Raw genomic sequence first — 17,939 nt, 5'->3', positions numbered from 1 at the left:
CAACATTTGGAAGCCCAAGCACTAAATCTGAAGATTTAAGCATCTAAGGCCCTGCAGTGTCTGCTTTTTGACTCCTGGGTCCAAACCAGATTCTAGACCTGGAAGGTCATCTGTGCAAGCTATGTGGAGAGCCACTGTTGCAGAAGAAATTAAGAACTGCACACTGAGTACAGACTACCTGAATACAGTGCAGTGACCTCACTACAGAGGCAGTGACCTTTAAGCAAGCACAAGGGAAACATAAAAGGCTGGAGTAAATTCTAAATCCCATGCATAAAATGCTTTTTTCCACTCAGATGTATGACTACGAACTAGCAACACAGTTTAGCTTAAACTAAAAATCAGTTCTGCAACATAGCTTTATTCATTTTGCTTGAAATTATCCTAAGCAAACACTACTAAAAAAATCATGGTTTTAAAAACACTTTCACCCCAGCAGCTTACATCCTGAAATAATCACTCTTCTTGTTCACCATCTGCAGCACTTCTTGCTAAAGTAAATAAAGCTGCAAGAACAACTGCTCAGACTAAACCTTTACATTTTTCAAATGACAGTAGGCCATTTACAGCCTGATCCTGCTCAGCTAAAAGATTCCTGTTGGCTTCAACAGGATGAACACCAAATTCCTAATACAGCTTTTCATGAAAACAGGATGCCCTTGCCACATGTAATGAAACCACTATTCACTCGGCAATCTTTGCCATTTTATAAATTCATAAGCTTTTGAATCCTCCTATACAATTCAAAAAGGAAAGCAAAATGTAGTGAGCTGTTTCAGTAGTACCATGTAAAGTGAGAAAAATAAACCAACTTTCAGCCTCAAATGACTGTCATTTGTGCATCAGAAACAACAAAAAATTCATTTCATGCAATTTTTGATTTGGCAAAATATATTCCTTTTTTTTCCCCAGTTGCCTTAGTTACCTATGATTTCAGAGGCCTGTAAAACGTAAGTGAACTTTCTGTGAAAAGTAGGTTTTCCTAAACTTCCTCCAACCTTCATCTGAATGCATACATTTGCTTTTCTGCTAACTGTTGTCAGCAGTAAGTATGACCCTAGTCATCATGTCTCAGACCAGAAGCAGGATGTTTTCAGTCAGTAGTTGAAATGTTGTTTGCTCCAGCTCTGCTGTTAGGCATCTCCAAAGAGAACACTGAAGCACTGGTACTGAAATCATGTTCCAGCTGACAAAGAATTGTTAAACATTTTGCTGCTAGTACTGAGACAGTAATGAAGTAAAGATGACAAAGATCACAAAGCACCAGACTGCAAATCACTTGAATCATATTTTGAGTGGTATATTATGGTAACCTATAAATAACTAATTGCATAAAATTGCTTTAGTAGTTTCTAGATGGCAGCTTTAATTAAAAGCACCAGAGACATTTAGAAGTTTAGAAATAGATGGCATGTAATTTGCCCTTTTACCAACCATAAAATGGTAATTAACCAATTTGATTCACTTCTTCCTATTAAAAGTTTCATGAGAATCACAACTTTTCTAAATACAGTCTTTCTTCAGCAGAAGGTGGCATTCTCTTTTATGCATCTTCAACAGTAGTTTTAGATGTTTGTATATGAAAACTAAAACTTCTGAAGAATTTAACGTAAAATACTCATTTGCAGTTTTTAGCTGAGAAGTGTAAATTTTCACAAGTGTACATCATATTGCTGCGCTATTCATTAACATGTTCAAAAAAAAAGAATTTGTTCCAAAAAAGTCTCTTAAAATGCAAGTGTGGGCTATGATGTAGGGCAAAAATAATCTGTTTTAATGGGGAACTTGCTTTATTAATTTTAATCCATATTTTCTAATTTAATTACAAATCTACAATGAGCTATGATTTGATAACAATCATAAGAGCTACTGTTTTTACATTCAGGGACAAATTATGGTCCTATGTAAGACAGTCCCAGTGACTAAACATGACTAAAACTTGTACTTCAGTACAAGCACATTACTGAAAAACAGGTTGTGCTCAGCTCTGAATCAAAGAGCAAGACTAAATATTTGCACCTGTTAATTTTGCCATGACTCAGGTGTCAGTGTTTAAGGAAAAATCTTACATCCAAGCAAGCTAATTGTCATTTGGGCAATAGGCCACATCTGTCTGCCTGCCACTGTCTCTGGGTACAGTTTGCTGCTACAGTTCCTTAGAAAACTGGACCCAGACTGAGAACCTAATACAAACTACATTTCATTCTCAGTGCAAACAAAAGCAATAACTAAAAAAGGATCATTTCCACTCAGTGAGTGAGCAGTGTTGAAATTTGCACCCAGAGCTATTCATTACACTTGGCGTGTGCATGATTCCTCTCCAAGTTCCTCAGTGATTAAACACAATGAAGTGCTGCATGTGATTCAATTCTGTATTACACTGTACATCAGAAAAGGATTAAAATAAACTCTTGGAGTACAGATTATGAGAGGCATCATGCAGGATCTGACAGGAACATTAATGCACCCAACAGTAATAAATTGGGACAGTTTAGCCATGAATTTGTATTTTGTTTTCTAACAGATGACGTATTTGGCATTTGTCAACAGGACTTAAATACATATTTTTTTTCAAATGGGTAAAATTATTTTAGTATACAGGAAAAAACATTAGTTCATTGTTCAACATATATACTCTGGTACTTGAAGAAACTTAGCTAATTAGGAAGTACCAGATATTTATTGCCTTTAGTTCAAACACTTAAGACCTGGGGTTGTTTATGCCCCACTGGCATATATACTTCTCCTGCAGATAGATTGCTTTCTGCCATGGCTGGAGAGGCAAATACATACTCTTATTGCTAGATCTTTGGTTTTCTTATACAGTCAGTATTTGAAGTCCATTCAGCAACACAATCAAGCATCTTTCAGTGCTGCTTAATTTTTGACTTTTATATAATGACTGGTTTGAAGCCAATATAGCCATCTGTTCACAGGGAAGTTGCATACAACAAGATGCACTTGCCTTGTGTTTTCTGTGGCATGGATCTGGCTGTGCCACCCAGGTGAGAAGCATAGCTCCTTGCTGCCCATGCAGCTCCCTCCCCTTGCAGTGGAAGGTCCCAAGACAATACCTGTGCTGTAGGTCCCACACACATCAGCTCTCTCACTTGAGCTTGAGAGCTACAATGGGAAGCAAATCAAATCTCATCTAGTATTGCTATGTCTGATACACCCCATCTGATACAGCTCCACAATGCATTATCACTAAGGTTAAGGACACCCCCAACAATCATAGCTCCATTCACATGTGTTCCTTGCTCCTTGCACCATCCACATCACAGTAATCCAGCATGACTAAGAAGTCATGCTTCTGAGTCTTCCCTCAGAAGGAGTCTTGAGGAGACTACCAAGAAAGTACTAAGAGTTAAGAAGCTGGATCTGAAGAGATTTTTGTCACCAACCTCCTCACATCCAAAAAGTCCTAGCATGGCTTACTAGCACCTTCTGTATTTTATTTCATTTCATCCATAAACATGCTTTAACCTCACCATTTAGAGCTGCTGAGAGCAGTGCAGAGTCCAGGCAGGATGGCAAGGAGTGTCCCCACAGAAGGTGCCCAAGAGCCCTGGCTGTGCTTGTTCTGTGACCCCACACTGCCGTGGGGGCGTCAACATAACCCTTCTCATTTTTTTAGAGAGAAAATGTACACATGTACAAACTAAACTGCAAGTCATAGTTTGAGCCTTCAGGAATTACTGTCAGGAAAACCTCTACAGACCAGCTCTGAAGGTACAGTCACTTCAGCATGGTTTATTCTGTTGGTTACCATCTAGTGCATTGCCTTAGAATAACATTTTGGAAAAAAAAAAAAAAAATGTAAAATCAATTCCTTATTTACACAGTTATTAATAACCAGATGGGATTTATTCTTGCTTCAGTTGGAGTTTTAGCAGCTCACTTCTGTCAAGAGATTTTACAGTTTATTTTGCATATCTAGGCTTTGTGTCTGACCTGGCTCCTAGGCCCCAACCCACTTGCACCTCACAGCCTGGCCTTTTGTATACATGGGTCTTTTAAGCAGGAGGGAGAGACAGATGGGGTGCAGTCCTTCCCAGCAACTGGGACACATGGTTCATCCCACACACCAGAATAAACCCCTTTGGTTTTCAGACACACCCTTTCTATCAACTCACCTTCAAACCTTTAGCCTTTTGGGCTATGATTTAACTTATTAGAAGCAGATGGCAGACAAGTTTGCCAGTCACCCAGAAGTTTCTAAACACACCCTAGCTTTCCAATGAAAGAGCAAAAATCCTCTGAGGGCACCACAACCAGACAGATATGCTTCAGGAGCTCACAGGAGGCCAGCCCCTAAAGCAGGGATGCTTGCTTCCTCCTTTTTATAACCTTCCAACTGAATGGCCCCAGGTGATTTCAGTCCCCCAGGTGATCTCTGTTCCTGAAGAATTTGATGTTTCACTGATCAGCAGTTTAACATAACAGACCGATGTAGTCTTACCCTGTATCCTGTGGCACTTCAACAGTCCACAGGTGTTTTTTGTCCAAGGAGAAGGAGATAGGGCAGTGAATATCTGTCTCCTCACAGTAGTTTGCAGCCAGATGAATACACTGTATCCCCAATTTCAAACAATTAATTTCAACTACCAGCACTATGCTGATAGCCTGAAAACTGGACCTAGTAGGAGTGCTAGGCACTAAAAACTTAACAGCTGTGACCTTTGGATATTTTCGTGAGGAGGCCTTTGCGCACTGCCTCAACATCACACCAAGCACAGCAGCGCCTGAGTGGGATGCTGTGGTGGGGAGCACCTGAGACCTGGCCCCACAAGACCTTCACCCTCCTCGTCCAGAGAAAGGGAGGGAAACCCTCTGTCATGGGGGAGAGGCAAGCCCTCGCTATCCTACTGGCCTCTCTGTAGAAATTGGTGTTGACATTATTCCCCCTCTCTGTTAGAAAAGTGGTCATGGGCAATTTATTTTGTGGCCCTGCTACTGGGTAGTAACACTCTAAGAGACAGCCTATAGACTCAAACACATTTCCAGCTGCTGCGTATAGATGTACACAAGGGTCTGGGGACACTGTCCCCCTCTCAGCCCCAAGGAGATATGTGTTGCCCATCAGGACTACCTGGTCCTGCCCCTGTCCCCTGCACTGCTTATTCCCCCTCATCCTGAGGTACAGCTGGTCCTATGTATTTAAAGAAATTAAATTAAATATAAGGAAATGGGTTTGGGAGGTGGGGGAATTCTTATTTATTTATTTATTTATTTACCTTTTCTTATATAATGTCATATGGAATTGCTGTGTGATATCCTAAACTAGCGTGCAGACAAGTGTTTTGTAAATTCAGAGAGCATGCAGCCTTCAGTTGTGGTAAATGCAGGGGACAAAAATCAAGAACCATATAAGCCACCATCCAAACCATCTGTTCAAGTCCTTTGCCTTTCATTTCTGTGTAGCAGAACATAAATTCATTATTAAAATAGCTTGGCTGTGCACAGCAGCTGCTATAATTGCAAAGTTATGCAACTTAAATGGGAAATTATGAAGTAGTTTAAAGCAAGAAATTGGACGGGTTCAGTAGAAAAGATTTCACAAACCTAACATGAATACAAGTGCTTTTCTAGCTATTTTCAACATTTCATGGAAAAAAGATCTTATATTTCATGCAATATAGAAAAGTCTGACAAATATTGAATGCAGGAAGAACTGGGGAGAAAGTGGTAGACTAGGACAGACCAGGGTCAGGCACAGGTTGTGACACAGCGGATACCATGCACCGCCAGTGGGAGACAGCAAGCACTCTGTGCCTTAGTTTCCCCACTGAAATACAGAAGACCAATAACTTTCCTTTGCAGAGCCCTCATGTTTGTTTCAGGGGCAATCTCTCCTTTGCCATACAGTGGTGGTAAAGCTATTGCAGACCCAGCAGTGGCAGAGCAGCATTAGCTCCTGCTGAAGCCTGGTGTTGCCATGAGACTGTTTCCAGTATGTGACTGTGTCTTGGGCAACACTGCAATGCAATTCATTCTGCAGCACAGGTACTCCTTCAGCCTGGTAAGCAGACCTTGTTTTGTACCACTGGTATGTATAACCTCCAGACTGCAGAAGTTGTTCTCGCTTTCTGTGTGTGCTTCCTACTTTTTCAGTACGTTTCCAGTAAGTCACACAATACAGTAATACAAAAAAATTGCTTCTGCTTGAGAATGAAGAAAGTTAAAATGAAGAAAAATGAAGTGGAAGATAAGCTTTTAGAAAAGCTAATCTTTTCCCACTCTGTGATGATAGCCATGAAGTTGTTGAAGAGCATAATTTTATGTATATACATTACAAGAAAAGCATCTGCTGCTTTATTCTGTTTCTTGCTTGTATCTTCCCTCTTTCTATGTGAGTCAAAGACAGTCTGATCTTTGGAAAGATAGGATCTTCCCATATACAATTTGTATAAGCCACAAATAAGTAATAGATAGAAAAAAATTGACTCATACTTTTTTAATCATTGTATTTTCAGAGCCTTAAGAGGAGAAGAAACATTTTTTTTAATCCAGCAAATGTCAATGTTAACACGCTTTTTTTTTTTTTTTTTTTCATCCAGGTATCACTGTAGATAAGCATGGATTTATTTATTTCGTTGATGGTACCATGATTCGGAAAATTGATGAGAATGGTGTGATCACAACAATAATAGGTTCGAATGGCCTCACATCAACCCAGCCATTGAGCTGTGACTCTGGAATGGACATCACTCAGGTAGACACCTGGTTTTCAAGTGTTGTCACTTTTCTGCATTGTGGAGACAGATGGATTGATTTCTCATACAACAGTTATAAATCAGAATATGCCAGATGAATCAGATTATTCTGAACCGTGCAGTATGGAGTGGATCTTCCATTCACACTACTATTATAAGGTGTATTATATAAATTCAAAACTACACAGTTGATTTTATCCAGGAGGTTGCATGTGGATTTGTAGAGGTGCTTATATAATGAATATATACTGCTTCAGAAAGTTGCTTGCTACTTTGAGATACAGCTTCCAAGGAGTTTATGAGAAGTTTAGAGTGCTTTCCTTTAGTCCAGCATTCAGACTTATTTGCTTCAACTACTAAATGGAAAAAATATATATTCTGTTGACATCTAAGTCTATTCTAAATCATGGAAGAGCATTACAGTAAGTAATTACAAAATAGCAGTGCTGTAGTGAAGCTACTGCATTCCAATACATTTCTCAAAGTGCTTTTCAGTTCTTATTTCAAAAGCAGTGTAAAAGAAATTGGACTAAAACACACTTACTGCCTCTCTAGTTTATACTAAAAAAGATATATAGATAAGCATGAAGAAACACAAATGGTACTCCTGAGTAGTCCTATCCTGTAGATAGCACAAGGAAGGGATTGGCCTTTCCCAATAACAATCAGACTCAAAATGAGGGAAAAGCTGTACTTGAAGAAAACTTTAAGCATTCATGTAGCATACAGAAGGTATATTATGGACTGTGTAAGCTAATAACCAGGATCCAGTTATTTTGCACTGTATTTTCTCCCTGCCCTTTCTTCAATCCTTCACAATTGCAAAATCACTTAAAATATGCTGCATAGCAATTGCAAGATATTGTTCCTAGTTTCTGAGTAGTGTTTGAATAATAGCAGCTTACTGTGATCTTGTAATCACATACATGTGGAATACAGGGTCAATGTTTTGGGTAGTTTTTATCAAATTTCACAGGGACAAACAATGGAATATGATGCTACCATCACAGCAGCACTTGGGGATTGTATTGCTAGAGTCAAAATTGAAAATCATGTCCTTGTTCCACTTCACATGTCACTAAGTATTTGGAAATACAGGGAGGGGAACTGATAGACAAGCATCCTTATTCTCTCTGGTCCAGTAGATATATAATTTTTCCATGTAAAGCAGAACAGGGTCAAGTGGCTTAGCTGTGCTAAACCCGATCTTACACTAGCCTACTAATTGTCTTAAAGTCATATCACTTCTGGGCACATTGGCTTCTGCTCTGGCACCTCTTCTTGCAGGATAGTCAGTCCTGCAGATGATAAGCAGGAACCCAGTGAAGCAACCCGTGCTCCTCAGCTGCAGGCATTGTGACTCTCAGCTCCCCTGCTGGCGGGAGTGATGCTTCATGGAACTTAGAGCTGCCTGAAGCATATTTATTCGCTTCTTGGATACACATAACATCTGCCGGGGGCATCAGTAACCAGATTAGAGATCTCTGAGGTGAAAGAAGTAGTGTCAGGTACAATGCCTGCTTCCTGCCTTCTCCTTGTGATCTGTATCTAGGGCTGTACATGTACTTTTTTTCCTGGTCATATAAAGTGTGACTCTATTTATGTGCAAATGTTGCTCATTTTCCTCATTTTGCTCAGTAACAAAATGTCTCACTAAATCTGAAATGTGACACTTCATTTTGATGCTTTTCAATTCCTTCTAAAAAATGCAAACACCCTTTAGCAAATAACTTACAACAGGGGGTCTGGCAAATGTGGAAATAAAATGGTTTTATTTTTAAAATGAAAATATAATTTAAAAGGTAAACTTTTGGGGCTGAAATCAAACATACCAAAGTTTTAAATCTCTCTGTCCCCTAAAATCCTGTTTTATGGTGGGCTGGCTACTTGCCAGAAAAAGATTTAGTTTACTTTACTCTACAACGTAGTTCCAGTGCCATGGAGAAAGAATTTTTGCAAAATCATAGATAAGAAAAAGCTTGTCATAAAACAAATTCTTCTTCATTTTGCTCTTAGGACATCGGCATTCAGCTCGGATAGGGTCTTTTGTGGGTTCTTTAGTGATTCTTTGTATTGAAATTTTTCAGAAAATATAGAATTTTGACTATTCACACATACCCAGTAAAACACAGATGCTAAACAAATGTCCAGAGTGCATGTTCTGAAAAGCAGGTATACTTGATACTGTTTGTTTTTCAAAATTGTTGCTGATAACCAGAAAGCTCTATGAAATAACTACATCCAATTGAAGTCAGGCTTGTTAATCTGAAATTATATCATTGAAAATAAGGGAATTATATTTTCACTTAGAAACAATTGTATATCCTTGCAAGACTGCTGAGTTTTTTTCCAGAATGGCATAAACATAAATGAAAAATGAATTTGGCCATCTCCACTTAAATTGTTTTTTGGCTAAATTACAAGTGGCATTTACATCAAGAGAATGTGGGTTGCTCACAAACTGTGTGTTGAGAGGGACTTATGAAATAGATTAATAAAATCAATTCTCAAAGCTAAATTTGCTCTGACAATAAAATCAATGACTTGCTCAAAATCAATATTTCTTGATTTACTGAAATACAAAAATGTACTCTTGAAGTAAACACATAGAATAACTGCCTGTTGCGAAAACTACTATAAATGACAAGCTTTCAATTCAAGGCATTCAGTTTAATATATGAGCTGATTATGACGGATTTAATCATTTATTCCAATATCAGTTTTGACAGAAACACTTCTTATTAATCATTCTGTGTTTGTTATTCACTGCCTTCTCATTCTTAAGCATAGTATTCTGCATTCATGAAGGAGAGGGGTGAGGGTAAGGACAGCTGGGGTTGAAAAGATGTGTTGTGGCAAATAAAGCACCAAACTCTGACTAATTACTTTGATCTCATACTTCACTGTGATGGTGTTAATCTGAATTTAGAAGGAAAAGGACATTTATATGGTATGTGCTAGTGTTCTCAGTGCTATTTCTGCATGTACAAAACTTGGATGACTTTTCTTCTCAGCGCCATGCAAGTCCAATTATTTTAGTGTTCTTCAATTAGTTAATAAGGAGAAACTTGGAAGAAAATGGCTTTTCAGAACCAGATCTGTGAATATGCCTGTATTCCTGTATGCATGTAGATATCCTCAGCACTCACCATAGGTGCCAGGATTTCAGCAGTCACTTACGTTGGTATCAGCTATCCAGTAGCTTCCTTTGTGGTAGAGCTGTTCATATTAGGCATAAATGCTGTCCACAAAACCCTGAATACCATCACATGAGCAAGAGCTAAACTTTAAAGGCAAAACATTTTTCAAGAATATCAAAAGGGGATGTTGGTATTCATTTGATTTGTGAATTTAAATATTCACCTCACTAATTTATAGCCAGAATCTGAATGCTGGACTTTTCAGATGAGTACCTCTGCAGCTTAGTCCTTGTCTTCTTCTAGGACTGGCTCCCATTCTACCAAAGTTCTTTGAATTAAGTTCTTTGAAAGCTGTTTTGTTGTAGATTAAGTGAATAGTTAAGTGAACAATAAACCTGTGTTGAACCTTATATATTTGCATCTAATCTGGAGGTTACATGGATTGACTCATCTCATAGCTTTATGTTCTACCAAAAATTTCCTTTAGAAGCCCAACCAAAGAGAACAAAATTACCTGCTACAGCACCTAACTTCCCAATTTCCTTTGGATAGAAAGACTATTAGAGGTACTCTAAATCGCGGACATAAGTTTTGGTCTGAAATACTCGTACTGACTTCTCACATTGCTGCCCTGCTGGCTGGTCTCTGAATGTGCACCAGCTATGGGCAGGCTGGGGATGGTCAACCCCCAGCAGGACCTCTGTTGGGGTCTCCTGGGCATGAGCCATGACAGTACTAAGGGAGAAGACTGGAGTGGAGAGTGAAAGGAGAAGAGAGGATCCTCAGTCTGTTTCTCTGCCTGATGAATCTGGATTCAGTTCTGGTCTAGATCAAAGTCAAAGGGGTTGCTCTTTTCCACAGATGTGCCCACTTTCATAGTGTTTGCTGCATCCCTAGGGTGTATAACAATTTTTAGCCTAGTTATTAATAGCAAATGAGAATGCATTGCTTGTGTGGGAACGTCTGTCTGTCCATCTGTCAGTATTCTTTTCCTACCACTAAATCAAAATCTTTGGCTGATTTCCAACAAATCTGTAGAGGAATACCAGCTTTCACAGCAATTAAATTCCTACAAGTTCCATAAAAATATTAATCCAGTTGCAGGAGAAAGGCCTAAACTGCCCTTTCAAAAGGAAATATTGCAGCATGTGTTTTTTTTTATTAAACTCCAGAGATTCCACTCGGGATCTAGTAAATGCCCCATTCAGAGGAGAAGCTTCATTTGGTGCTTGGATCTTATTAAACTCCCAAGTCAGTCAGCCATGAGATAGAAGTCCTTAGGAAAACGGACTTCATTAGATCCAGTGATCATAGAAGTTATATTGACATTGTGGGAGGCTTTGTGTGAAAGGAAAAAACACTTCAGCTCAGCTTGAGCGATAAACTTTGTTTCTCTTCTGCCTCCATTGCTGTGGTGAGAGCTGAGGAGGGAATTAGGAGCTATTTTGACCATCTTGCAATTTCGTCCCCTATCTTTCCTCCCCTGAGAAATACGTGGGCTGAATTTCCACCACTGTGAACCTCAAGTCATTTATATCTGTGCAGTTAGTGTTTGGGAATAGTTTAAACCAATCTTGAGCATATTCCCTGCAAATGGAGAGACTAAACATTTGCAAGGGAACAGAAAATGAATCCCAAGAGCTTACTCTTAGCCTGTAACCACGGCCGTGTTCTCAAGCTGATGTCAGTCCCACTAGGCATGAGTCTGTGCCAAAGCAATAGCTCCAGCCTGATTTATAATGTTAATAACTGTCACTGCTGTGTTCCAAAATGAAAGGTCTGGTTCGAAGACTTTTTCTTGACATTTGCACTTCATCAACCTTTGTTCAGCAGTTCGCCATGTGAGGGAACCATCTATATGGTGTTGCTTCACATAAACTTCAGTGACACTGCAAAATGTTTTGCTCCCTCGTAAAAAATGTGACAGCATTTCTTATGTGGGCAATTTGCTTACACAGGTCAAATTAAAAGGCACATTTCTAGAGTAGCGTTTAAAGGGGAGTGACTGGACAGGGACCCACACATGGCAAGAATGCCACGTACTGGGCAGCCTGCCTTGAATGACTGGTGCAGAGGAGAGCAGTAAGTAGTTCTGTCAAAGACCTCCATGAAATAGTGAAGTGAGGAACAGAATGCTGCAAAATGGGAGTTAAGATGAACAGAATCACTTTAAAATGTAGTTTATTTCTCAATAAAGCAAACACTGACATTGCTCCCGCAGTCACAAGAGCTGCAGGCATTACCCACCTGCATCTGCGTGGGCACAATATGCTTCAGTGGCAATGTGGAAGCCTTTTGAGCAGAACAAAAAGCTGCCTGGACATGGTGACCTCGCTTGAGAGCAGTGATGAGGGGCTGCTCATTGGAGCAAGAGGCCTGAACAGGACTTTCCCTGGGTGCATTTGGAGACAGGAAAGGAAAATGTGAAGACAGAAACATGATCTGATGAGTGGGTAGAAGAAGGGGGAGTGAGCTGCCGGTAGAAAACCCAAATGATTCTAGGCTGAAGTACTGTCAAGCCAGGGTGAGAGCAGGATAGCAACTGCAGGATTACAGAGAGCCAATTAATTCATTAGTATTACAGGCTGGAGGACCACTCACTTTCTTTTTAGGCATTTCTCTACAAACGTGACAGTTTAAACTGCATTCTTGAAAAAGTGGAAAGCAGAAAATGTTTTCTTCTTGTCTTGTTTTAGCACCAGGTACTTAGTATTGTCATTGTGTTAGAAAGTTACATCCCATCAAAAAGCAGCAGCTTGGTTTGCAAAGCAAAGCATTGCAAAACTACTGCTCTTCATTTGCTTTTAGTCCTCCACCTGGGTGAGGCTTTTTGCCATGCTCTTCTAGTTAAGCATAATTAATGCATCTCAAATATTCAGAATCCTTGGGCTGTGTATCTCAGTGCTTTGCAGAAGCATGTTTTATATGTATGCTTGAAATTGCCAAACAGAAAGTACACAAAGCAAAAACAATGATTTATTAGTCCTTTATTTGTGGTCTTCCTCACAGGAGACTTCCAGAGCTTTATTGTTATTTTTTCTAATTCTTGATGTATGAAGTAGTCCAGAAAAGCTGTTATTTTTTTCCAGTATAAAGTTGTCCTATCCTCTGGTTCTTCTTACTCCACTGCTTAATTTCTTGTCCTTTCTTCTCTGCCCTTGCTGGAGTACCAGAGAAACTAACAAGAGTGGAAGTTGTGGCCCCAGCAAAATCAGCAGCTGCTTTGCCACTGACTTCAGTGGAACCAGGGCTTCTCTTCAGGTGCTTTGCCAAGCTTAATTGAAAGGGTAGTGGGTGGCAAGTGAGTAGAAAGGAGCAACTATCCTAAGAGGATGTATGTGCTTCTGAAGGACAGACCAAGGCAGGTCATGGCCAGAGCCTCTATGGAGTCATTTTCAAACTTTTTCTGAAATGAGGCCCCCTCGAATAATTTAAGTTAGTCTTTGGTAACCAGAAACCTGTACAAAATAATTCCAGTGATAATAGCATATGCAGGAAAAAGCAGTCACTAGTATCCACACTTCGAAGAAAAAAACAAGCTGAAAACCTTTTTAAAAAAGGATCTTCAAATAGAAGATGAAATAATATTTTCCCGGGGATGGAGGAGAGGTTAAGTACCCTCCCTTTAACAGGAACTGAGAGAAAGGATTAGGACCTCGGGTGGAAAAGAATCTGCGAAAGCTCATGAATCAAACTTGTAGGTGTATAATGTGATTTTTAGAATATCAAACAGAAAGCAGGATGGTTTCATCACAGCTAATTTATATTCTAATCAAATTATTCTATCACTGAACTTGAAATGCTAGTCATAGAAGCAAGATACCATGCGATGAAGTCATGCTGCAGTTTCTTCCTTAAAGTCCCAAGTGCTCTTCTTCAATTGGTCACCTGTAGAACAGCAATTTATGTCAATTATCTTCCATAAATAATGCATTACTACTGAGTAAAAGTTCTGTGTACATATTAATCAGCTTTCAGCAATCGCATCGTTTTTCTTGACTGTTGAGAAATGGAGCATTGTACACTTTGTGTGATCCAAGGTGAAGAGGAGACCTGACAGACTGCTGCTCATGATTTTTATCTGACTTTTTGCTATTCACAGACAGGGTTTTTTTTTCTAATGACAAACTGCAAGAAGTAAGAAATGTCTGCAAGAAGTAGATGGCTGGCAAGAAGGTAACAGCTCAGCCCTGTGTCAGTGTTCTTGGGTGCAACCAGGGCTGGCTAGTTCCGAGGTTCTCCTGTCATTTCCTCAAGCACCCAATTCCTCTGGTTGCTTCACATTTTAGTCTGTATGTATAAGTAGCCTTCTGATTAAATATGGTTTCAGCACGATGGAGTCTGGTGATGAGTTATTTATGGCAGAGGTCCCGTATCTGCATTGCTGAATGACTCTGCTGTAAATTTTTAGCACAGCTTTGCCAGGCTGGTGAGAATCTGCAGTGGGTTGAGATACATTGGTGACTATATCTGATATTTTCATCTGCTGAGGAGACATAGTGGACAAAATGTATGCATGAAGAATATATACTTAATAGATACCTGCATATGCACATGTAACTCTGTCTATATACATACATGTATGTATATGTGTTTTTACATGTCCTGCAGAGCTACCATAAGTAGTCAGATAGTGAAAGCCCAGTCCCTGTCTTCCAGCAGTCCAAGTCCACTGATGAGAAGGGAATGTGGGTATCGAAGGAAGCATGTGGAGGCAAGCCAAGTAGGCAGTGTCCCTCCTTTTCTTTCAATCCAGTTGTTCACCTACATCCACTAGTAATAATGCCTACCTGTAATTTAAGAAATATTTGCTTTGATGGAGGTGATTGCTACTTCAGCCATTTTTCTAAGATTGTCAGGGCTGATACTGAGAGTGTATGTCTCGTCCTCTCGCCAATCAACCCAACACAATCTGTGGAGTAAAAGGCTCAGATCCAGCAAGTTTTGTGAGTTATAAAGTGAATAACTTCACTTGAAGCTGGCTTTATTGTCTCTGTTTCAAATCTTTCGGGTTGCCCAGTGTGTTCTGCTTTGTGCATTTGGAGATGTAGCACAGAAATAGGGTGAGGGAGATCAAATAAGTCTGGAGCTTGAATACAGGAGAGTTTTGAGGCCCACAGTCACCAGAGGTGATGGTGTGCTTCCTTCAGAGATGTTTTGTGCTGCAGGGAAAGAAATTACTGCACTAAGTCGCAGTTAGATTGTCCTACCAGAGTGGGAGCTGGTCTTTGTACTCTTGGTCTCTCCATGTCAGGTCAGGTGAAAGCTTACTGAAATTACACAAACCAGTTGTCCTGGTTTCAGTTAGCACAGAATTAATTTTCTTCCTAGTAGCTGGTGGAATGCTGTGTTTTGGCTTAGAATGAGAAGAGTGCTGATAACACCCCGATGCTTTAATTGTTGCAGAGCAGTGCTTATACTAAGCCAAGGACATCTCAGCCTTTGCTCTGTCCTGCCAACGGGCAGGCTGGGGGGTGCAGTAAGAGCTGGGAGGGGACAGACCCAGGACAGGTGACCCAAACTAGCCAAAGGGGTATTCCATACCATCTGACGTCATGCTAAACAATATATAGGGGTGGCTAGCCGGGGGGAGGGGGCCGGACTGCTCGGGGTTAGGCTGGGCATCGGTCAGCGGGTGGTGAGCAATTGCATTGTGCATCACTTGTTTGTACATACTATTATTACTTTCGTATTATCACCATTGTATCATCATTATTATTATTATTATTATTATTTTCCTGTCTTATTAAACTGTCTTTATCTCAACTCACGGGCTTCACTTTCCATTTCTCTCCCCCGTCCCAGAGAGGGAGGGGGGAGGGTGAGCGAACGGCTGCGTGGTGTTTAGCTGCCAGCCGGGTTAAACCACGACACCAGTGTAAGTGAAAAATAAAAACATGTAGGCATTTAATTTTATTGTCAGGTTATTGAAATTTTACATAGCTGCAAACAGCTGCATTTGAAACTATAAAAGCAAGTGTGGGAATGGTTGCATGACTGAAAGCATTGCACCACACCAACTGCTGGGAGGGGGTTCAGAAAAGCCAGCACAGCGATCAGTCTGGCCTGCAAATTGCTCCAGGTGCTAAGGGGAACCTGAAAGTCTGTAGATCCTGTCAAAACAACCCTGTAATAATAACTGCTTACAAAGAGCAGGACTTTGAAGCATGTCAGCATGAGGGAACTCTAGAGGATGTTGTTCCCTTGCTGTCTGGGTATTTCTTGGGTCTCAAAGCTAGTTATAAACAAAGGCTGAAAAGGTTTTAATACTGGGAAGTGTTGCTTTGGAGGTATTAGTGATATCTCCAGTATTACTGTTAGGACTCAAACAGAAGCAAGCTGTGGCAACCACAGAAGTAAGGGGCTGTGCCTGAGAGATGGCAGTGAGGAACACCTGACTTCTCCTCTTCATGATGAAGGTTTGGCTTCAGCATCTTTTCTACCATTGTTTCTGCCAAGTAAAAATGAATGAATAGGCATTGTGTTAGTGGAGAGGGAAAAAAAAAAAAAAAAAAAAAAAAGCAAATTTTAAGACAGAAATTGGTTATATCCATTTGTAGCATGCCATACAGAGGTTGAATTTATAGCTGTGCATTCTCAAGTTTGGGCACAGAGAGATGCAAACAGAATGATAGAGAGTAGCACATTTTGCAGAATGTTACTCTGACTATAGCGCTCACATTTACAAACAAATTAGCTAAAAATGTCTGAAGGACATGCAGCTTTTACAAACCGGGCCTCATCTCCTGATGATAGATTCCACTGGGATGGGAACGGCATGCAAAATGATACACTGCCTTGGAGGATAAATTCATGAAGTTTAGCAATGTAGGTCACATTGCAGGAAAATCATAAGCATCTGAATATCACTCGGTAGCCATTCAATCAACTGCTCAAAGCAAAATGGAAAACTGAACAGCATGTAGATGTAGGTGAAAACTGGAGAAAGTCATGATATGATGTAAAACCCTCTAGGTCTTCCATCCATATGTATTTCTTTTTTCTTCAATTTTTCTTGCCAGTTCATAGTTAGATTTCTGTGTCCGTATCAATGGTAACAACAAAGCCAACTTTTTTTGCTATTCCTAGTATGAACTATAATAAGCACATTGAATGGTTCATGAAGGGTATGTCAAAAATTCAGGGAATCAGGAGAGATCATATGATTGAAACTTGATATAAGTAGCCTAATTGTAAGCCAGTCATTTCGTTGTGAAATGATTTTTGCATGCTCCCATCCAGGAGGATTCATAACATATACTATTTGTTTCAGTGTTCTTGGGTTTTAAGGAATAAAGGAAAATAGAAGTTTTATAAAACGGTTTCAGAAGTCTCTAAATCTAGCATTGTGTAGAGAGACTCCTGTTGCTTTCTAGATCTAGAAAATACTGAGAACCTGAGATCCAGGATATGCTAGAGAAGTTGAGAGCCTTTCTGAATACATCTTGAATTTTTCTTGGGAACATTAGTCCTAAACTTTATCATTGTATGCTTTTCTGGCACAATCTGATAATGCAAATCTAAATATGCATCACAGCAATAACCAATGCCCTTAGCTGACAAAAATTTAAAATAGAGTGCCTGCTTGTAATCTTAGACAAGGATCAAATACTCTCCAGTGAGTTTTCATGCAAGTATCTACTCAATATAAATGATAGTTACGTAGAATTTCTGCAAGGAGTACAGTTTTCTTGTTTGTTCTGCAAAATGCAGGATGCCTAAGTACTTTTATTAGCTTTTTGAAGTCTAAGAGCAGTATGAATTTGCTTTCTATGCAAGATGACAGCTAGTTGGATTACACTGATTCTGCTCATTTTAAGTATCTATTGTGTAAATACTTGAGAAAAATCGATGGCAGAAAATCATGTTATGATAACAATTAATCTTGGTGATAATTTCTGAAAAAGTAAGGACTCAAATTATTTCAATTGCTTTTCGTGTCTAGAATTTCTTTTATCCATAAAAAATATATGTATTATTTGCAGGAAAAAAAAAATCAAAACTTGTCTGTATTGGTTTTGCATTAACTCTCTGCTCCAGTTTCGTGAAGAACTAGTTTGTTCTTCATCGGTGTCACCTCCTG

The 17,939-nt window shown here is 39.6% G+C and overlaps 1 protein-coding gene across 9 annotated transcripts in view; it reads left to right on the top strand.

Moving 5' to 3' along the window:
• Nucleotides 1–17,939, top strand: part of TENM1 (teneurin transmembrane protein 1) — a 908,570-nt gene that overhangs the window by 852,231 nt on the left and 38,400 nt on the right. For all 9 annotated transcript variants that reach the window (XM_032196349.1, XM_032196354.1, XM_032196351.1 and 6 more), the window contains one exon: nucleotides 6,561–6,715. In XM_032196349.1, the coding sequence (XP_032052240.1) occupies nucleotides 6,561–6,715 (155 nt within the window). The remainder of the gene's footprint in view (nucleotides 1–6,560; nucleotides 6,716–17,939) is intronic.

Source organism: Aythya fuligula, chromosome 13 (assembly GCF_009819795.1).
Source record: "Aythya fuligula isolate bAytFul2 chromosome 13, bAytFul2.pri, whole genome shotgun sequence".
Classification (NCBI taxonomy): domain Eukaryota; kingdom Metazoa; phylum Chordata; class Aves; order Anseriformes; family Anatidae; genus Aythya; species Aythya fuligula.
Note: the sequence above shows the minus strand (reverse complement) of the source record. Positions and strands in the feature narration are given on the sequence as shown.